This window comes from Mauremys mutica, chromosome 8 (genome assembly GCF_020497125.1).
Source record: "Mauremys mutica isolate MM-2020 ecotype Southern chromosome 8, ASM2049712v1, whole genome shotgun sequence".
Classification (NCBI taxonomy): Eukaryota; Metazoa; Chordata; order Testudines; family Geoemydidae; genus Mauremys; species Mauremys mutica.
The window spans coordinates 96,593,221-96,616,494 of record NC_059079.1 but is presented as its reverse complement, the minus strand read 5'-3'; the positions used below and the strand labels follow the sequence as shown (position 1 = coordinate 96,616,494).

At 45.2% G+C, this 23,274-nt stretch overlaps 1 protein-coding gene across 1 annotated transcript in view; it reads left to right on the top strand.

The window, feature by feature from the left end:
* Nucleotides 1-1,177: 1,177 nt before the first annotated feature.
* Nucleotides 1,178-23,274, top strand: part of LOC123376385 (solute carrier family 22 member 4-like) — a 57,980-nt gene continuing 35,883 nt past the window's right edge. The window contains exons 1-3 of the mRNA XM_045028330.1: nt 1,178-1,802; nt 14,198-14,301; nt 22,986-23,140. Coding sequence (XP_044884265.1) covers nt 1,410-1,802; nt 14,198-14,301; nt 22,986-23,140 — 652 coding nt within the window. The 5' untranslated portion in view covers nt 1,178-1,409. The remainder of the gene's footprint in view (nt 1,803-14,197; nt 14,302-22,985; nt 23,141-23,274) is intronic.

Sequence of the window (23,274 nt, the reverse complement as noted above, 5' to 3'; positions counted from 1 at the left end):
AGCACAGATTTTTTTAATCTATTTAAGGGGAAATGAAATCTAAGCTCCCCCTCAGCGCTCTCACAGAACTCCAGTACTGTTTGCACTGTCTGTGGCTATTGCCACTGCATGCCAGACCAGCACTTCCAGCTTCACTTTCTCTTCCTGGCCTTAGGGGAGGCAGAGAGAGAGCGAGAGCTCGAGTCTCCTATACACCTTTGATATCTTGCTGTGACAATCTGAAGGATTTGAGCTTTCATAAACAATTCCGAGGAGCTTTTAAAGATGTCACTGAATGGCACACGGCAAATCCCCCTACAATGGAGAGACTTTAGAAACAGCCTTAAAGTGAATCCAGATGGAGGGACCTTGCCTTGTTCTCCAGGAGGCAGCCTTGTGAAACCAGGATAATCTGTGCAGGGGCATCAGCATCGTCTGCAGTTGCAGGAGTGGGTTCCGCCTACTTCTGGCCTAGCTGTAAGGATGCTCCAGTCCTGCCTCCCAAAATACCCAGTCAGAGGAGCAGTTTTGTTGCCTTTGCAATGCAGCAGCTGGAAGACAGCATCAACCCCATATCCTGGGGGAAGTGGAAGTACAGAGACCATGGGATCCCCTTACAGCAGTTGTACCCACAGCCCACCCCTTCCCCTACCCCAGTGGTGTCTCCCCCTCAGCCTTCCCTAGAGGACTCCCTTCACCCCCACCCCGTGCAGCTCCCACTCTGTCCGCCCTAGAGGCAGTGTTTAATTTCAAATGAAAAAAAGTGTGGCAGCTCAAGCAACTTTTTCATTGTCCCCATAACTGAAGCAGCATGCCCAGAGGTGCCGGGGCTAGGAACCGCCAAGCCCAGCGGTGCCGGGGCTAGGAACCGCCACGCCTAGAGGTGCACAAATTAAGTGCTGCCTAAAGGGCTCCCCCGTTGCCTGCCTTAGAGGGGTCCCCCACCTAGGGTGACCAGACAGCAAGCGTGAAAAATCCGGACGGGGTGGGGAGGGAGATAATAGGAGCGTATATTAAAAAAAGACCCAAAAAATTAGGACTGTCCCTATAAAATCAGGACATCGGGTCACCCTACTCCCACCCTGGCTGCCTCGCTGGCCTCTCCAGCGCCCCTTGCTCGGCTTCCCCCCGTTTCCATGCCCCGGGCCGGTGTGGGAGGGGAGGACACAGGAGGCGGAGAAAGCGCCCATGTGCGAGGGGCCGGGGGAGGCAGCGGGAGGGCGATGGCTCCGGGCAGCGCGTTATCCAGGGCGAGGCGGTGCCCGAGCCGCGGCCGCACGGGAGAGGCGGAGCCAGCCGGGGAGACCCCACCTCCGCAGAGGTGACAGGCGAGGCCGGGTGCGGAGGGCGCCGCGCCTCATGTCCAGACGGCGCCGCGCGTGCAGGGAGCCGAGCTGCCGGGGGCCGCTCTGCCCGCGCCCGCCGCCGGCATGCGGGACTACGACGAGCTGATCTCCTTCCTGGGCGAGTGGGGCCCCTTCCAGCGCCTCATCTTCTTCCTGCTCAGCGCCAGCATCGTCCCCAATGGCTTCAACGGCATGTCCGCCGTCTTCCTGGCCGGCGCCCCCGAGCACCGCTGCCGGCTGCCCCCCGGCGCCAACCTGAGCCGCGAGTGGCTCAACGCCAGCATCCCCCGCGAGCTGCAGGGCGGCCGGGAGGGGCCCAGCAGGTGCCGCCGCTACCGCCTGGAGTCGCTGGCCAATTTCTCCGCGCTGGGGCTGCAGCCCGGCAGGGACGTGGACCTGAGTCAGCTGGAGCAGGAGAAGTGCCTGGACGGCTGGGAGTACAGCCGGGAGCTCTACCTCTCCACCATCGTCACCGAGGTGCGCCCGGGCGGGGGGCAGGGGGGGCGGCCGGGCGGGCGGGCACGGGGGGGCTGGAGCAGGGGACGTGGGCGGGCGGCGCTGTGCCCATGTGGTGTAACGCGCTTTCCTAAGGCAGCTGATGCGCCGCTCTGCATCCGCTCTCCTGCCCCGCAGCCCTGGCCGCCTTTCCGGCCGGGTCTCTCCCCGCCAGGCTGGTTTGGGCGGTGTGCGATCCCGGCCCAGCGCCCTCGCTCTGCCGCCAGCAGGAAAACGGGCTTCAGCATCCATGGGGTTGCGCCTGGCAGCGCCATTGTTTTCAGCGGTGAGTTTAAAATCTGGTGCAAGGGATCTCCTGCCCTTCCACGGCCTTGGACACGTGCAGACACCTGGTGTGTGTGTATGTGGGTGGGGGAGTGGGAGGGACACACACACACACACACACACACACACACCCACCCACCAGTCACGCCAGGGGAGTTGCTAGGGGGCGGCACGGAGATCCGCAGCGTGCAAACTGCTGCCAACTTCCTTCCTTCCCCATCCCCAGGCGGCACTGTGCTGATTTGTGGTCTGCAGTCAATGATCATGGTTGATTGACATTGTAATGCCTTTTATTTCAATTAAAATGCACGCCCTAGAGTTTTGTTCTACAACAGAAGGAGCGTGAGCAGTGTTGTGTAGAATCCTAGCGTTGCAATAGTTAAAGGTGTCAGAGGGGTAGCCCTGTTAGTCTGGATCTGTAAAAAGCGACAAAAGAGGCCTGTGGCACCTTGTAGACTAGCAGAGGTATTGGAGCATAAGCTTTCGTGGGTGAATACCCATTTCGTCAGACCTCTGTTAGTCTATAGGGTGCCACAGGACTCCTTGTTGATCGTTAAACGGGTGTTTTCATTTAAAAAAAAAGTTTTCTTCCTCCTCAGGATTTTATAACTTGGTCCCAAAATATTAGTTTGGAGCTAAAATTGGGCCTTATGGGATTACAGTCTAGAGTAAAGCCAGACATAATGGTCTTCAATTACCCAAACACAGACTGTTTTGAAGATCCTATCAGGACTTGGTTTGGAATAAAACATAATATAATAATCTCGACGCCACAAGCAATTGTTTCTTGGAACAGGCGATTCTGGAGGCTTCTTTTGATTATTCAGTCCTATTATTAGTCCTGAGTGAAATGCTCTGAAAGCATTTTAATTGTCCTCTTTCTCTTCCTCCAGCCAGATCACCCCTTTCGCTGCCTTAAACTTCAGCAGATAAAACAGAAATCTGGGGTGAAATCCTGTTCCCGTAGAAGTCAATGAGACTTTTGCTAATGGCTTCAATAGGGCCAGGATTTCATTTCATTGTTCACTGAATACTATGACTCATAAACAAATCTTATGACATTGGCTCTTGAGAAACCTTATGAAACCTTTTTCCTATGGATTGTCATAAATTGTTTTTCGTGGAAAACAAAAAGCAGCTAGGAACGGAATATTCAGAGCTTCTAGTGTAGAAGAGAAGTTTATGTTGGCTCTTATGTTTTAACCCACTTCAGCAGACTATACTTTGGAGCTACCATGATATGAGGATGACACAGAGTGGGCTATGGAGACTCATGCTAGTAGATGTTGTAGGTGCTTAAAGAAACCCTGTCAACTTGAAAATCACACTTGCCTCAAAAATTTATACCCATTATGGTTACAAATAAGACCAGACCTCTGTGGCCACATGGTGCCCCTTTGAGTTCTATATGGCTTTACATCAGGGACGGGCAAACTTTTTGACCTAAGGGCCACATCAGGTTTCCGAAATTGTATGGAGGGCCGGTTGGTGGAGGCTGTGCCTCCCCAAACAGCCAGGCGTGGCCTGGCCTCTGCCCCCTACCCTGCTTCTCGCCCCAGATGACTCCCCTGGGACTCCTGCCTCATCCACCCCTCCCCGTCCCCTGACTGCCCCTGGACTCCCTGCCCCATCCAACCCCTCCTCTCATTCCTGACGTGCACCCCCACCCCCCGGGACTCCTGCCCCATTCAACCCACTCCCCCTCCTTCCTGGCTGCCCCCCCCGGAACCCTTGCACCCATTCAACCCCCCTGTTCCCCATCCTCTCACTGCCCCAACCTCTATCCACACCCCCGCCCCATGACCACCCCCCTGAACTCCCCTGCCCTCTATCCAACCCCCGCTGCTCCCTACCCCCTTACCGTGCTCCCAAGCACTGGTGGCACTGCAGCTGCGCCACCCGGCTGGAGCCAGCCATGCCACTGTGCAGCACAGAGACCGGGTCAGGCCGCGGCTCTGCAGCTGCGCTGCCTGGCAGGAGCTCACAGCCCCGCCACCCAGAGCGTTGCACAGGCAGTGCAGTGAGCTGATGTTGTGGGGGAGGGGGAACAGCAGGGGACAGGCGGGGGGCTAGCCTCTCAGGCCAGGAGCTCAGGGGCTGGGCAAGCGGGGCCAGCCCGCGAGCCGTAGTTTGCCCACCTCTGCTTTACATGGATACAGAGGATTGCCCATGCACAGTCAGTTGCAGGGTAGAAAATTATTTATTTTTCCCCAATCTGATTACTTGCACATCTGATAGCACTTTAGCTGGTGTAAATCTGGCTGTGTATAATCAACGTTGCTGTTTTCCTGCTATAGCACATCAGCTTCTGCCTTGCTGTAAAGGTTATGAATATCTGCGGGGTAGCAGAAAATCTTTTAAAAGTTTGTTTTTAAAGGATTTTACAAAACAAAACAAAAAACCCCAACACCCCAAACCAAGATATACTACTGAAAGAAGACTTCATTAGAAATTGTTTTTTTGGGGGGGGAGAATATGATGTCCCTTTAAAGTTGTAGCATCTGGTGTTGCTAAATTGGCTATGTGTTGCTAGTCTCTGTGTTCCCTTAGTTTACTTGTCATCTGTCCCTGGCTTCATCCCCATATCCATGTTGACATGCTCTCGCGAGGTTCAAAAGGTTTGGCACTGATATAGGAAGGCTTTAAAGAAACTTCTTTATTTGGCACTGGCTTACAGCAATTGCCCGGAAACCTTTGGCTTTCCTGATCTGACTTGATGACCAGTTCTGAGTCTAGCTGACTCGAAGTCAAAATCTTTATTTGGGCACTATCTAATGTTACAGTTCATTTCAAAATATTTCAGTTATGGGAAACAAACTGCAGAGTATTTTTAAATTTGATCTGCCCCCCCCTTTGTCTCTTTAAAATGTAAAAAGAGGAACTGAAATAATTTTTTGAAGACTTTTTCTGATTATCTTTTGTGTTTAGAAATGACAAGAATTTGAGACCTGCATTTCCAGTGTGTGGGTTGTTTGTTAAAGCAAACAGTTTTTATTTTTGGGGGGGGAGGGGGGAAAAAAGGACACAAGTCTAATTTTTTTCCTTTGCAGGCAGGGCCGGCTCCAGGGTTTTTGCCGCCCCAAGCGGCAGCAAAAAAAAAAAAAAAAAAAGCCACGATCACATCAGCTCTATTGCCGCTGCTTCAGTCTTCGGCGGCAATTCGGCGGCAGGTGCTTTACTCCGAGAGGGACCCAGGCACCCGCCGCCGAATTGCCGCCGAAGAGCCGGACGTGCCGCCGCAAGCTCCTGCTTGCTGGGCTGGTGCCTGGAGCTGGCCCTGTTTGCAGGTCAGCTATGAAAGGGCACTTTCCATCTTGGTAGACCTTCAGACTGACTTAAGTCAATCATTAATTCCCATTCTCAAGTACACAGTATGTGTAGTTATCTTTAAACATTGTTTATGGAAAAGCTTAGTAGTGAACGAGCCAAACAGACTTTGGTTGTTCTGGTGTGAGCACTGCCAACTTCTGGAAGGAGAACCACTTGGTCAGTCCGCCATCCTGCATCCAGGGTTAGTCAGTGCCGCATAAATCTATCAGCTGTCACTTTGTAATGAAAACCTTTTCTGAGTGGAGAACGCTAACAGGCATTGTGGTCACTGGATTATCACTTCCTGCAATTATCGTGTACTATGGTTTACCAGGAACATCACTTGAAGTGCTGGCAATGCTGAAGCAGTCTTCCTCTTATTTCGGGCAGCAGGAGTACTGTAATGAGAGCCAGTCTCCTTGCAGTGCCAGGCAGCTATCCACTTCCCTCAGCTTGTTAGTTTTCAACACGCATGTCAGCATTGGGTTAGGAAGAACACTGTGAAATATAATGACAGGAAATCTGGCATCAAAGCGTTCTCAGTTCCGTCAGTGTCATTACAAAAAAGGTTATTTGTTTATCATCTAGTGGGAGTGCTGCTAGTGTCACATAGGCTTTTATTTAGGTTTTCCAGGTGTCATGAGACAATGGTAAAGGACAGTCACTCTCTTTAACACTGAACAAGGATCTTTATTAAATGGTAAGGAAACAGATTTTTCTCTAAAGCTACTTTGCGTGTCTCTCCGCTTTTCTCAGTCTCTTTCTTATTAGCTTCCTGTTACTAGGTTAAAGAAACAGTATGCACATCTTCCTACCTGCCAGTGGTGGTGGTGGTGATGTTGGAGTCTTGCTACTCCAAAATGTGATTGATTTCAGTAGCAGCAATGGTCCTTTCTGCTAATCGGAGGGATGGAGAATATTACACTTGCTAATTTGAGCCAATATGCTTTTTTTGTTCAGACTAGTATTCGACAGAAAAAACCCCTCCACCTTAGAATTTACACTGCAAAATTTGTCCAGTTGATCGTACACTTAGACTTGCTTTGACAAATCAGAGTAGAGCGAGTGCAAGAAAAGTTTTACAAGTTTTCTTTACAAGCTTTTTGACAGTTCTATTTATTTGTGAAAGCCTATTTGTTCATTTGGTTGCCTTTTAATATTGGAAAGCTTCAGACTTGGTTTACCATGAGCCAGTTTCTCAACTAATGGCAAGTTCCAAATCTGCTGTTGGAAGTGGAGAACTACGATGTTCGAGCTTGTCTACACTGGCAATTTACAACGCTGCAACTTTCTGGCTCAGGGGTGTGAAAAAACACCCCGGAGAGCGCAGCAAGTTTCAGTGTCGTAAAGCGCCAGTGTAGACAGTGCGCCAGCGACCACACATGGCACGTTAAAGTGCTGCCTTGGCAGCGCTTTAGCATTGCCAGTGTAGACTAGCCTTTAGGCTAGCAGGAGAGAAGTCTCAGTACTATCCCTATGCTAAGAAGTTGCGAGGTGACAGTACCATAGGGTCTAATGCAGCATAGTGATTCAGATGATATAGTCGTGGAGCAATTGAGGGGAGAGGGAGGAGGGGGTGCTGCTGGGATATAGAGACACGAAAGCAATTCTGTGTGAGATGTGGTAAGTATGCTTCTGAGCTGTATATATTGTACAGTGAAAAATCAATTCCATGAATGTAATGAGAGAAACAACAATTAATTCAGATAAATAGAGCTGCTGTTAGGCAATAAAGTCCAAGCTCCTGGACGTTAATAATAAACACCAGTTCAGTGAGGTGCAGTTAACTGAAGTCACTTTGTAATTTAATTATGTAATATGGATGCTATTAAATTGTTTGGCGTTCAGTTATACTTTTTTTTTTATTAAAAAAAAAAAGGCTGACTAAACCCTGGATATCAGACTAGCCATAACTGAAATTTTAAACTAAAATCTTAATTAATTTTCTTTCCTTGCTAAATCCTCCTTGAAAAGAGAACATCCCACAGATTTCTTGAATCTGCCCAAATCTTTGAGTGACAGCAGATTTCACGTGAGATTGTTTGCTTATCATTCCCCTTCTTAAGTTGCATGTCTGGCAGGTGAAGAACGTTGAGGATCTGTTCCGCTTATGTACATGGTCAGTGTTCAGCCACTGGTTAATCCAGTATTTGGGATATTCTTATGCATATGATCTTGCTTCTAGGCATTGTGCTTCATCTGACTAATCCTAATTGATTGATTGATTCCTTGGCTTTTCCTTCTGGCTACTCAGGGCAAGTCTACACTACAAAATTAAGTCTACTTAAGTTACGTCAACATACAGCCACTGCAGTAATTGAATCAGTTTTACACGTCCACACTATGCGCCTTGTGTTGGCAGGCGCATCCTCACCTGGAGCGCGTGCACCAATTTAACTGCCAGTGTGGTGCATTGTGGGATTGATTCTGAAAGGCAGCAACAGTCGATGTAAGCAATGCAGTGTTTATACTGACACTGTGTCGGCCTAATTACATCAACTTAAGTGCTACACCGTTCGTGGAGGTGGAGTTATTAAGTCAGTGTAGTGGCCAAGTTCATAGGTGAGAGCTACATTTTAGTGTATTGCTTATGACATAACTCTGTGTGTAGACCAGGCCTCAGTTTCCTCCCTGTTTTCTGTACTTTACACAGACTATTCTCCTACCTAGCACTCCATAAAACAGTGCAGTAGAATCTGTATGTGTAGGGGCACTACCTAGTTATGGATGAATAAGTTGACTTCAACTCAGATTCCTACCTTCCTTGCACCAGTGCAGTGGAGAAGGTCTATATATTGGCTGCTTGGGAGAGTACAAAGGAGAATACTGTTGCCCCTTTGGCTGTGGTTTGCCAATATTTGGGATCTTGCAGGATAGTTTCTGTTAGGAGAATTGCACGATATGGGTCAGGTATATTCCAGACGTGGGTGCCAGTCCTCCAAGTTAACTTTATAGTGAAGACATTCCTATAATCTTTGGAAATCAATGCCACCACTTTGAATTGATTCTGGGAACAAATTGGAAGTCAGTGTATGTTTTGGAGAGCTGTTATAATAGGTGTATCCTAGCTAACATTACTGAACAGGTAGCGTTAGGCTTGTCAGTGCTAGGGTTTTTAAGAATTCCCCACTATTGCTAATGTGGATGCAGCTAAAAACGTTAGTGCCCCTTACTGTAAAACACTTTTGTTCTCGGACTGTCCTGAGGAGACCACTGCTTCTTTGAAATTAGCTATCAACTTGCTTTTTAATATTGACTTCACTATGATGTGCATAATTCCCAGCTGTGCATCATTGAAATGGGAACTTTTGCTCAGCATAAAATAATTACACCATCTAATGTACAGCAGTGGCCAGAGTTGAAAATCCTCCGAATAAAAAGCTGAATACAAAGCACTACAGTTCTAATGTGCCTGTAGAGACTACCCCCTCAGCTGATTTTTTTTCAGTGATGCTTTTGAAATAGATTTCATGAGATCTACCCAATGCTGGCAGCTGGCAGGATGGCTAAGAGTACAATATCTAATGTTGTCAGCTTTGTGATTTAGATGGGATAATCTCACTAGTATATTTAGTACATTTGGTGCAATACATGTGAAATTTATGAACTACAGACTTTATACAGTCATGAGAACCAGTGACTATTTTTGAGTTTCCTTGGAGTTGCTTGCTGTTGATCTCCATTCTTATTCTTGGATATGAGATTCGCATTCCTGAGATTTATAGGCTCAGCCTTTTAAACAAGGTTTCAAACATCATTTATTTGTTTGTTATGAACTGGATGGATTTCAAGTCACTTTTAGTGTAGTTTCCTGCTAAGTATTATGGTCTCTGCACTATGTGATGCTAGGTTGAGCCCTGCAGCACAATGGAACACTGAAGAAAATTAATCAGTAATTTCGGATAGAGTACCAGAATAAAGTGTCGTGTGTGGGAAAGCCGGTTGGATGATCTCCTAAAAGGGCACTGTCACTTTCAGCAATGTAACTGATCTCTGATATTATTTTGGAGAAGTAATCGGTTTGCAAACCTGTGAATCCTAAGTTGTCACCTTATTACCAGCAGCAGACAGAATTCACTATTCTGAATGCCCGTGCTAGATTGTAGTAATCACGTTGAGGTATTTGGCTATCGTGGATGTAGTCTCTTGCCTAAATAGTTTTTGCTGCTGAAAGTAAAAACACCTTTCTTCCAAGTTTACCAAGACTTTGCCCCTGGATGTGCTTGGTCAGAAATTCTGCAGAATGACTTTGTTGGTTAATGAATAATTTATTCAGTTAAGATATTTCAGAAAGTGTGTTTATAGTTAATCTACAAAAGGGCTAAACTATAATTTAATTGCTGCAATCTATTTTTTGTGGCTGATAGTAAATTGACTTTATTTGCAATAATCAAGTCTTCTTCATGTTTAAAAGTTGCAGGATTGGGACCAATAGAGGAGTAAAAGGATCTGGTTTATCCATGGAAACCTTGGATGATGCTGGGGAGAAAAGGAAAAATAATTGGCTAGTTAAAAAACTTTAAAATCAGGAGTTTGGTTAGAAAATGTAGTACAAACCTCACATTTTTGTTGTCTCTCCTCTTTTCTATGACTGGTGACGGGACTCTGTAAGATGCGCCAGTTGGACAGATGCTAATATCTCAAAACCACTACTGTCACATTTTAGTAAATGAATTTGTGTTGACAGGTAATAATAGTATAATTATTGTACTACAAAGAGAAAAGTAGGATTAACACTTACAACCCTTTCCTAGATTCTAGAATGTAGGTGTTCAATAGACAGAAAAGTACTATAGATTAATATACTTGGTGCCAATAAGGGAGAGAATTTAAATCTCCATTGAATGACAGTAGATAGCTAACTTTATGCGTGTGAAAAGAGTCAGGTTTCACACACTTAAAAATAGAATCCTTCCATTCACTGACATTCAATTCCCTTGCCATCTCTGCTTAAACTGACAATGGGAGTCAGAAATGGTGATGGTCTTTGTGTTGAGGATACCTGTCCATTAGGAATTGTACTTGAATTCAATTGACAAAGACCATTAAGCAGCCAGCCTATCAGAATAAATGTTGGTTATATCAGTGGGACCAAAGCTGATCTATTGATCTAGATGCGAAATATCGCATTGCCTTTTTCTTGAGCCATCCAGTATGACTTGCATAAGGACTTAGCTATGTGTCTCCCATAACATTAACAGGAATACTTTGTCTAACTCAACATGTTCGGGTTGACTTTACTGCAGTGGTGCGCAGCCTTTTCCACTTGCCTCCCCCTCTACCATTCCGGGAATTTGTTGTGCCCCCCTCCCTCCAGTGGTGCCCCATTGCCACCCTTACTTCTGCGTTGCTGCTGGTGGCAGTGCTGCCTTCAATGCTGGGCAGCCGGAGAGCGGTGGTGGCTGGACAGGGCGTTCATGTTGTTTGTGGCATGGGAGGACTATTTTTTTTAATCTTTCCCCCATCCCACCCTGAACAACCCACTCCCATTCATTGTGTGTTAAACCTTAATCCCACTCCTGCTGTTATGGCAGTGGGTTCTGTGGAACCTGTGGGATCCTGCAGAACCCTCTGCCGTAATAGTAGGCGCAGGATAAAAATTCAGAGTGGGTATTCTGGGATAAAAATTGAGTGAGTATTGTGGCGTATTCTGTGTGAAAATAAAGGTTGTGGGTTTTTTCCCTCTCTAAATCATTTGAAAATTAGGCTAACAGTCTGAACAATCCACCATTGAGATTTCCGCTGAAACTATCCTCTAACTACAGTATATCTTAATAGATTTTTATTTACTTTTTCAAACATTGCCTCAGCATTATATTTCATGCTCTACCCGCTGCATTATCAAAGGACAAGTTCCTGTAAAGGGATGGATTTAAACGTGATTTATATTATGTTGTACAAGATAATATTGCTTTGATCTGATGCTTAATCAGCCTAGATTTATGGTGAAATAATCTAATCTGAAATCAATATTTGTGAACTCTGGACTCACAAGCAGTTCTGGCCAGGGCCGGCTCCAGGGGTTTTGCCGCCCCAAGCAGCACAAAAAAAAAAAGCAAAAAAAAGCCACGATCTGCGGCAATTCAGCGGGAGGTCCTTCGCTCCGAGTGGGAGTGAGGGACCCTCCGCCGAATACCTAGAAGTGGCGCCCCGCTCCAGAGTTGCCGCCCCAAGCACCTGCTTGATAAGCTGGTGCCTGGAGCCGGCCCTGGTTCTGGCAAACACATCTGAACAAGTTTGTTTATTTCAACATGTGCTGTGACAAAAACATACTCAATTGTCACTTGGCTGGGATGAGATTCATTATGAATGTTCTAAAAAAGCCTTGCTCTATCAGATTGATATAGGCTTAAACTGAAGATCACTAGAAATGTTTCCACGGTGGCTCACTTTAAAGGTCCAATCAAAACAAATTCCAGAATAAATAGTGAACACTAAACTAGCTCGGTAGCTTATTAAATCAGAAGGCATTTTAAAGTGTTTTTAATGTGTGAAATGAGTTGACTTTTTTTAAACTTGACAGCATTTTTTAGATACAGAAATGCAACAAGCCTTGTACTAGAGCAATGCAGGTACAATTAAAACTTTCACAAACGTGGGATCATGCTGCCCGCAAGCCTGTGACCTGCTACCTGCCTCCCCACCCTGTTTTAAACCTCATCTCATATGTAAATGACTCTTTTCTTGTTGAGCTCTTGTGTTGAGAGTCTGTATGCCAAAGAACTGGTGTAGGACCCAGAAAACTCTCTGTTCCTGCCACTTCATTCAGGGGTGTGTGTGTGTAGGAGGATTACTCTCTCTCAGAGCTTCTGTTGTTCCCCCCTCACAAATATGTGTATATCCAGGGCACCATGATAGCAATGTTTTTGTAGTAACTGTACTGGCCACTGCTCCTGGATCTCCATTCAGAAGAGCAAGATAAGGTTTCATTTCTCAGCATTTATTGTACTAACTTATTTTTCCCGCAGCTTTGTGGGGAAGGAAGCTATGATGCCTCTGATATCAACTGTGCCAGCCACCCCACCCTCTCTGGCGCATGTAGAGCCCAAACCCCTGGAATGCCCGGGTGGGGGAACTTCTGTAGGGTTCTGTGAAGGAGATAATGCTGTGGAGCTCTTGCTCTCTAACCCCTCTTCCACATTCGTTACACCGCGCCCCATTTGTGGAATCGGTGGGGGACTATTGGGCAGGGGCGGCTCCAGGCCCCAGCACGCCAAGCGCGTGCTTGGGGCACTCTGCCGGTCGCCGGGAGGGCGGCAGGCGGCTCTGGTGGACCTCCGGCAGGCACGTCTGTGGGAGGTCCACCGGAGCCGCGGGACCGGCGACCGGCAGAGCGCCCCCCGCGGCATGCCGCCCTGCTTGGGGCGGCGAAATGGCTAGAGCCGCCCCTGCTATTGGGCCCTGGAAAATAACCTGTTGTCTGAAACTAGAAATATTTACAGTTTTTGTTGCAGTAGTGCGTGGCTCTCTGTGCTGTCGCTGCAATCAGCACTTGAACAAACCTATAACAAAGCTCCATAGCTAATGTTCTGACTAAATGCTTTTCCCGCCAGTGAAAATGAAGCTGCTATAAATCCCATTAATTTAGAAAAAAAGTCAGAAGGGTTTTGTGAAGGGGATGGGGAGGGGGGAAGAGGGAGAGACTAGTAGTAAATATTTTATATGATGATAGTGTCTAAGGGCCTCAGTCCAGGTCTGGGCTCCATTGTGCTGGGTGCCATGCAGGGATAGCAAAGACAGTCCCTGCCCAAGTGGGCTTCAAATCTAAAACCCCCCACAGATGAAGAGGTAGGTAATGGGGATCCAATGATACAAGCATATAGTTGGGAAACATTTGGGTGCTTGTCAGCCTCTTTGAAACTTTCCTGTCTTCCCCACAGCTCTCTGGCCTGCTCTGACCTTGTAAACGTGTCTCCGTCTCCATTGTTTCTGTGTGGTCACAGTAGCCAAAAATGACTAGTGGTCTTTGGGTGCCCAACTTAGGCTCCCCCTCTGGTTGTCTTGATTTGCATTGGTGGGTGATCAACCCTTTCTGAAAATTAGGCCCCTTTAAGGTGTCTCATGTTGGGCGTCCAAAAGTACGTCCCGCTTCCCAGGGGTGTCTGTGTCAACCATTGTGCTGCACCCGGCTGTCACCAAATTCCGACTTGTCTGCTCTGTGGTCACATGTCTCAGAGTGCATTGTAGGTCTGATAGAATGGAGGGGGGAAGGGGGGAAATTAAATTGGGGCCAAATAGGGAGGCAGCTAGAGGCCTTACAGAAATCATATAGAAGGGGGAGCAAGGTTCTTTATCCTGACTTCTGTGAAGTCAGTTGTAATTTTGCCCGTCCCTAGAAGAGAAGAGGTGATTCTGTTTTTTTCTTTTTTACTGTCCGTGAACTATGTTTCTGGGTATCGAGCCGTCGCTGTCTAATTAATATATTGTGCCTAGAAGTGCCCTATATCCAGGCCAGGCAGAAAAACAAGTGTGGGCGAATTAGACCAAATAATTTGAAATCACTGCATTTTCAAAATGAACTTGTTACTAAACAGCTAATTTAAATAATCTTTTGATCTGAATGATTGCGAAATGTAAGGAGCCATCACTGTCTAATACACTATGTACCCGATATTCAGACCCAGGCAGAAAAACAAGTGTGGGAGAATACACCAAAGAATGTTGAAATCCAGTCACTTTCAAAGTGAACTTGTTACTAATCAGCTAAGTCATCTTTTGATCTGAATGATTGTGAAATGATATTTAGAAATAAGGAATGTTACATGTTGCTCTTTCTTTTGCAGTGGAATCTGGTATGTGAGGATGACTGGAAAACCCCCCTGACTACCTCCTTGTTTTTTGTGGGGGTGCTTATTGGATCCTTTATATCAGGACAGCTCTCAGACAGGTAAAGTACGTGCAGAAGGTTAGCCTTGTTGCTTCTAGAATTTTACAGCTTGACATTACCCTTTAAAAAGATGAGCGTAAGCTTTTCTTTCTGAGCATGTTTCAAGACTGATCTGTGCTCACTCGAAATGAGGGTGCTAAGTCATATATAGTGAGATTTTAAAAGGGGCCTAAGGGAGTTAGGTGCCCAATTCCCATGACTTTCATTGGGAACTGGGCACCTACTCCATTAGCTTCTTTGAAATTCCCAGCTTTGTTCTTCTGTTTGTTCAGTAGGCATCTTTAGAATTAACATCAATGATGCACTTCAAACTAGGAACTAACCTCTGCAAAGTGCGCATGTATTTGCCTTGTACTCAGATGTGGTGGTATCTGACCATTCGACAAAGGGTCAGTTGATGTTTCTTTATTCATGCTCTTCAAGTAGTTTCATCAAGAATAAAACATCTAACATCATAATGGAAGACCCAGTCTAGGAGCAGTGAGATGGCTTGAACTCAATTCACCATTTTTGTCAGTGAACTGAAGAGGGTTTGATGGAGACAAACTGAGCAGATCCAAAATGAAGGATGGAGCCAGCCCTAAATTACTGTAAATCATAACATGATCCAACAGGAGCAGATATATTTTTCATAGATCCATTCTTCAGATTAAAGACTAGAAGGGACCATTAGATAATCTGGCCTGACCTCCTGTATATCACCGGCCATTGAAAACCATCCATTTAATCCTGTATTAAACCTAAAAGCTTGTTTGGTTAATGTCTTTCTTCCAGAAAGGCATCCAGTCTTGATTTGAAGACATCAAGAAGATATGGAGAATCCACAACTTTCTTTGTTAGTTTGTTCCAGTGGTTAATCAGCCTCACTGTTAAAAATATATGTGCCTAATTTCTAATTTGAATTGGTCTGGCTTCAGCTTCCAGCCGTCAGTTCTTGTTATGCCTTTTTCTGCTAAAGAGCCCTTTAGGACCTTTTTCGCCATGAAGGTATGTAGACACTATAATCACGTCACTCCTCTCAACTCTCCTCCCAAAGAGCTGCCATGGTGCATTTGATGAGCTCTCACTCCCTAGAAAGTGCCTCATGCAGCTGGCATAAAATATGATAGGAGTTTGTCTGTCAGAGGCTATATGTCTTCTTGTTGCAAAGATGTCCTTAATTGAAAGTATGGGTGTGAAAGGTGGGTGTCTGGTACCTATTAACCAGATTGCTCTGGACTCATGGGGCTTGTTAGCTGTGGTTGGCAGTCCACCTAGGAGAAGAGACTCCAATTTCAAACTAAGAACTTCTGGCCTGGACAACCGGTTTGTAAAATTTGTGCCAATCACACATGCTCTATGGGTCTTTGTCTTCGGAGAGTATATCAGTACAATGCTAGGGCATCCCCTGGAATGTGACCACTTCTCCTGAAAGCTGTGGAAAATGGGGAAAAGGCTACCACATTCTGGGTGCATGTGGCTAAAGATGTGAGCCCAAGACCTACGTTTGGCTTTCTTGAATGTGGGAGCAATGACTGGGAAATCAAGAGAAGTAGCCAAGATGCTGAAGAGAAGGGGAATGCACATTATCTGCATACAAGAGTAAAAATGGAAGGGGTTGAAATCCATTGATGGTGGTGGTGGGTTACAAGATAATGTATTATGATTCTGTAACAAGGGGGAATGGAATAGGTATGATTGTAGCAGTAATATTAAAGGATAGGGTAATGGACATCCAAAATAAGAGTGACTGGGTGATGAAAGAACAGCACTGAGCAGAGAACAAATATTGAATGTTATATGCAGATATGCGCCACAGGTTGGTTGCATGATGGAGGAGGAGGAGTTCCAGATAGTGCTGGGCCAAATGATAAGTGAAGTACCACAAGTTGAGGACACATGGGAGAATGCAGTGAGGGCCACAGTGATTGTCCCGGAGAATGAGACTTTGGAACTAGAAATGAAGCTGGTGAAGATACCTTAGTGTTAGCCAGAGCCCACAGCTGGTTGTTGCCAGTACTTACTTTATAAAGAGGAAACATCACTTAATGACGTACAAGTTCTTTGCCGACAGGTCCCAGATAGATTACTTTCTGAGAGGAGGAAGAGACTAGAAAGTGATTCCAGGAGAGCAGATTGCAGAGCAACATACATTACGTGTAGTGGATTTCTGTGAGGGGAGGCTAGTGGGGGACAAAAGATGAATTACAGAACAAAGGATCAAGTGGTGGAAGCTCACAGACAGAGAAGTTAGTCTGAGATTTAAGGATGAGGTTCCATTAAGATTGGACAACGACCAAACCAACACAATGACACCAATGAGGTTTGGGGAGGAAAATATCCAAACATATTACCGAAGGTGCACAGACTGCCTCTGGCCAAATGAAAGGATGGAAATGTTATGGCAAGGAGATGTGGTGATCCAGCGATGTGCCAGAGGTAGTAAAGGAGGAGGACCGGTTTAAGCAATGGCAGAAAGTAAGAAATGTGGAAAGTTGAGGAATATAAACTGATGAACTAAATGGTGAAAAGAGTAGTTGTGGAAGCTAAGGGTCAGTCATTTAAAGCCTTATGAACAGAACTAATGAAGGAAAGGGAAAAAGGAATATATAGTTTAGGCAAAGAAGCACAGAGGACTTGGGGGCTGTGAAGTATGTAAAAGATGGAAGACTGCAAAATCATTAGGAGGTGTCAGCAGTTTTATGAGAAACTATCCAGTGAAGAGACTGCAAAGAAATCATTGAGCAACAACCTCTTAAGACAACATTAAAGATGATGAAACATGGCTAGGCAGTGGGACCAGACAGTGTAACAATTGAGGTATTTGAAGCATTAGGCCAGGAGGGGGTAGCGATGATAAGAAATTTTTTCAGCTCGTCCATAGTGGGAAAAATGTCTGATGAGTGAACTAAGAGTACATTGGTCCCTATCTTCAAGGGTAAAGGTGATGTGCAAGAATGTAGTAAGTAACGACCCATCAAGTTGTCAGAGTTAGACTCAGGACTCACAGTTTGTCAGACCACTCTGTTTTATTAGCACAGCGCTGTGCTAATAACACCCAGATAATGTGAGCACCATGCAAGACACAAACTATCTTATTTATACAGATAAAAGGGTGAGAACTTAACAAGATAACAAAGGAAGCAGAATCAAATAAGTTTACCTGGGCTAGGCATGCATATCTTATTTCCTTACTAACTATTACCGATCTTCTGTTAATGTTTCGCCATTAGCACCATTGTTTATGCCTAATGTTTCTTTTCCTGGCATCTGTATTTCAACATTTCTTATTTCTGCTTAAAGGTACATACAACATTTCTTTAATCCATTCTTATTTTTACAATATAATTCATTCTACTTTCACAAAGTTAATGAGTCACACAATTAAATGGCTGGAAAGAATTATTGAGAAAAGTCTTCAGGAGGAGCTGGAGTATCAAGTAAGTGACAGCCAGTGCCAGGAAGGTCAACAATGGATAAAGTGTTTGCAACCCGAATGCTGCAGAAGAACAGGGAAAAACACAAGGAATTGCACTTTGTGTTTGTGGATTTGGAGAAGGCTAATGACAGAGCTCCTAGAGAATTGATATGGGAGTGATTGTGATCACGCAATCTGCTGGAGACATACGTTTTGGTTGGTCATGGACACGTATGAGTATAGCGCAACCACAGTGAGAAGCAGCTGCAGTGAGTCATTCACTGTGAAGGGAGGTCTATATCAAGGATCAGCCTTAAGACCATTTCTATTTGTGACTGTAATGGACACCTTGACACAGGAGTTTGGGTGACAGGGTCCATGGAGCATGCTTTTTGCCAGTGACATTATGTTGTGCGTGAAGATAAATATGTAATGGAGGGCTGCATTAGAAGAAAATGGCTTACAAGTCAGCCAACAAAAAACAGAATACATGTGATGCTTTGTCAAGAGGGACAATGAGAAGCCAGTAAAACTAGATGATGTGGTTAGATGTTTGGCTGCGTGTGTGTGTGTTCTCCCTGTGTGTTGCCCCAGCTCTGTGCAGACAGCCGACAAAGCAGACCTCAAGCGAACTGCCCAATGACCACAAGCTCCGTTAAGGTAAGAAGGCGCCAGGCCACGTTTATTGTTGACAAAGCACGGTAATAGCACCTGGCAGACTCTATGAGGATACTAAGATGTGTATAGTCGTGACAATGGGGATGCAGCTCAGTGAATGGTAGAACTTTCCATTCCCCCCGTTGGCTGGACAAAGATACTCCCTCTGAGATACATCTTTATATCCTGATACAAACAAGTTATGTACAGCCTCTGACATAGTTAGTTACTGCCCCCTGACATGGCTAGTTATTAGCCATCACCTTGTACATGTTGGTTCTATTAAAACATTTCTATTATGAACTGTCATCCTGACCTTATCTTTTAGGAGGGGTCAGCGTGTTCCTGTTATCCTTGGGGAATGTTTTTGTACCATCTTTGATATCAGGATGTTCTGGTACCACTTGATATTGGGATGTGTTTGCATGAGTGCTCTGTGACTAGCACTTCTTCGGAGTGTGTATTTCTGCAATATCAGTCCTGTTCTTGCCAGATTCTGTGAGCAGGTCCTGCCTCATACCAGGTCTCTGATACAAGGCCTTATGTTTCAGGCTCTCTTCCTACTACAGATGATATAGAGTTTAAAGTCTGTTCGGCAATTTAAATACCTCCATTCAGTGTTGAGCATTGATGGGAATGTTAGGGGCTGCATGAAAAGCAGTTGGTGTAAATGGAAGGAAGTGATGGGAATTCTCTGAGATAAGAATATGCCAAAGAAACTAAAAAGCAAAGTGTATAAGCTCATGATTGGGCCAGACATGATGTATGGCCGGTGAGGAAGAGGGAACTACTACTTCATACTGTTCAGGTGGGTCGCTGAGTAGGATGAGAGCTGATAGGTTATGCAATGAAATGGTATGAGCCATGATTCAGGTAGTCCCCATCAAAGAAAAGCGAGGGAGTATTGACTTAGATGGCTGGGTCATGTGAGACAATGAGATATAGGATATGTTGGCCAGAGAGTACAAGAACCAGTAGTCATGGGGCAAAGTACCCAAGAAAGATCTAGAAAAGGGTGGTTCGAAACACTGAAGGAAGACATGAAAAATGTTGGTGTCAGCTTGGAAGATGCTTGCCAATAATGCTTGGAGAAGAACAGGAGACACTGGCCCTGCTTGATGGAACAAGGCAAAAGTGAAGAAGAAGAAACAGATTGAGCTCTAAGTCTCTCACTGCAAGGCATTTTCTCCAGCCCTTGAATAATTCTTGTGGCTCTTTTTGTACCCTCACCAATTTTGCAACATTTTTCAAAGTGTGGACCCCAGAATTGGACGCAGTTGTCTCGGTTCAGGATTAGCTGCACCTCTGACTCCTCCTCCTGTGGTCTCTCTCTGGACTTTATGCGTCAAGTCTGCCACATCTCTGGGGTGGAATCCTGCGATTCACCCACTCTTAGACTAGGATACCTGTGTACCATTTGTGATTGCTCAGCAGGCCTGACGGGGTTCAAGCCCTGTGAGTCTTCTCTTCAGAAGCTGTGACCAGTGGGTCAAAACAGCCTTTTCAAAATAAAAGTATTGTGTAATCCAGACGGTAGGAACAAAGCATGACAAGTGCAAAGGTGGGTAACACAATAATCTATACTCATAAATGACATACCTAAAGCCTAGGTAGGCCTACCTTATCCAGACACCCCCAACTTTGGGAGTGAGGGGACAGTGTACATCCCTGGTGTCTGTCTCCCTCTCCCCTCTTCCTCAGAGTTTGCCCTTTTTGTCCACCCCAAAGTTCTTTGTCTTCCCCTGTGCCTTGAACCTGGTTAAATTGGCTTATGCAGCCCACCAGGGGGTCAGGGATAGACTTCAAAGCAGCATTGTCCTTTAATTATCAGCAAATGCGGGGGGTGGGGTGGTAGGGGGCATTTGGAAGTGTTTGTCCCCCATCCAGGCTACACGTAGCTTAAGCCATGCCTGACTTCACCCCTTATAATCATATAGCAAACAGCACAATAAAAGTCAACCAGAAGAACATTAAATATTATGGGCATCTTCCACATCCTTCATAGCACTATTCCAGTATTGGTCTCACCAGTGTCATACACAGTGGTAAAATCATCTCCTTACTCCTACTCACTATGCTCCTGTTTATGTATCCAAGCACCGTATTAGCCCTTTTTGCCACAGCATTGCATTGGGAGCTCATGTTGAGTTGCTTGTCCACTATAACCCCTTTTATGGAGCATCCTCAAGGATTTTATGTATCTGCTCAACTCTTGTACAAGGAATCAGCTTCTTGGGATGGTGAATGTGGGTTTGTAAAACTTGATGGAAGTTTTAATCCTAAAACCTCAAGTACTAAATTGCATTTAATCCAAAAGTAATCCACTGACTCTTGCCGGAAGAGCAGAACTCGGTTAATGTTATATTTTAAAAAGGAGACATGATAATCACTAAAGCTTTCTGGCACCATTTGTGGAGTGGGAAACCTCTTTTAAAAAAAAAAAATCTACAGCATGTAAATTTGCTTTCAGATAAATTCAGTTCTGCCTGATAGGACTTTTTAGGAAAATTTTTGACAATAAAGAGTTGTATGTTCTGAGTTTCACCTGTGCTGTTGCAGAAACCACTCTCCACATGAGAGAATATTGTAGCCACCCTTTATAATAAAAGCCCCTTAAACTCCACATACAGAGCAATGTGTCCTTATAGATGAGGCAGGTATTCTGTGGAAAAATAGTACAGTCTTTAATGACATGAGTCTATAACATAATCCATATGCACATCAGGGCCGCATTAAGGTTGGAGAGGCAATCTTAATTCTCTTCTTTCCTAACTTTTGAGTGCTTCACTTTGCAACCTTAACACAGCATGTGGAGGGGTTATGTGTCTTTAAATCCAGAGGTAAGCTTGCAGTTATATTTCCATAAGAAAAAGGAATAGACATGTAATATCAACAAGAAGTGGAGAAGCAGGAGGATGAAAGATGGAGAGAGGATTGTATAGTTAAATCATTGCTAGATTTCTACTACCTCGGTTTTATCGTTCCAGCAGAGTAAGCCGCTATGAGACTCGCTCTCCTGCATGTTGATTCTGCATCCACTGAAGTCATGGGCAAAGCTCCCATTGACTTTAATGCAATGCAAGATTAGGCCTCTGATTAACTGTATATTTATCACACTTATTGGCACTCTGACCTCCTTAGATAGATAAATGTCTTGCGTAACTGCAGCTGTTGTATTGCCATTATCCAAATTGTGCACTCTTCTATACTTTTGGGAGATGAACTATTTCTGCCAGTATGTGAAAATCAAAAGTGTTCTTCAAGAAGGACAATAATATTAAGCCTTCTTTATACTACCTATTATAAAGTTGTCCAACACATCTCATTTTAAGAAACCCATTTTTATGTTGCTTATAGTGCAAACATATTAAGGGCTTGGGTTGAAATTTTCCGTGCCAGGTATCTGCCTCAGGCTGACTTTTCTTTACGAAAAAAACCAACCAACCAACCAAACAAAAGCTTCAGCCAGGACAGTTCTGTTGTTTCCAAGAATGAGACTAGGTCAAGGATCTGGGAGGTGAAAGTGGGAGTGGCATGGAGACTAGGGTCAAGGAGCTGGGGTGGGAGGAGATTGGAACTTGGACAGTGAGCCCGGAGAGGGAGTGTGGGACTAGGCTGAGAAGTCTAAGGAGTGGAGAGTGGGTCTGAGTAGACAATAGGGTGACCAGGTGTCTGGTTTTTTAGCTGAAAATCTGGTCAAAAAGAGGACCTGACGGTGTCTGGTTGGATCTACTGACCGGACACCCAAAGTCCAGTTACTGTGGATGGGGGAGGCACCGAGTCATCACCTGTGCCAGCTGCTACTCAGCCAGGGCCCCCTCTTATCTGTATTGGGTGGCTGCAACTCCTAGTGCTGACTCCGCAGACGAGTCCCACCCAACCCACGCAGGAGGTGGGGGAGGGAGGGAAGAGGGGAAAAGCAGTGAACGGAGGGAGAGGGAAAGAGAAGTGAATGGGGGTAGGGCCTTAGGAAGAGGTGGGGAAGGGGAGGTTCCGGCACTCAAGCTGGAGTGTTTGTTTTTTAAATATTATATAAATATTATAGTAGACAGGGAGAATGGAACTGGGGCAAGTAGCCAAGGGTGGGGTAGAGGTAGATTGGCACAGGGACAGGTTGGAAATGATGTAATATTTGTGAAGCACTCAGATACTATAGGGAGGAAATTAATACATTTGTCTTCATAGTTGCCTTTGGACAAGGCCTAGAGCTGCATACTGAACAGTGAGGAGAAAATAAAATATTGAATAGCTTCTCATTAAGTGAGCAGTATCCATCCTGTGTGCTGAATGAGGAATGGGATCTGGAAAAAATAGTATGTGATGATGTAATTAAAGGCTATCATAATGTGTATGCACAAGGGGGCTGAATTGTATCTATGTCACAGAGATACTAACAACTCTTTAGGATGTCTGCTCTTCTGAATTATTTTTGTTAATGTCTTGAGTTCCAAAGAACCTCAATTTTTAATGCTCCTAAAAATGATGGACTAATAGAGCACTGCCAGTGTTGATAAGCTATGTGGCTTTGAGTGGGATGTATGTGCTAGGTCTGTATTGCCTAGCCATGCACCTTGAAATTATTTTTATTCTGTATTTTTTTTTAACTTTCCTCTCTTTGTTTTTGCAAAAGGTTTGGCAGAAAGAATATTCTCTTTGCAACCATGGCAGTGCAGACTGGCTTCAGTTTTGTGCAGATCTTCTCTACCAGCTGGGAGATGTTCACAGTGCTGTTTCTTATAGTTGGCATGGGACAGATCTCGAACTACGTGGTGGCCTTCATTCTGGGTATGAACATGTCTGTTACATTAAATGCTTCCTGAGTGTGCTAGTGAATGACTTAGGTTTTAATTCCAAGCAGATGGTTTGATAAGAGACTGTCACATTCTCCACCATGCATAATCCTCAGTCTACTCCACTAG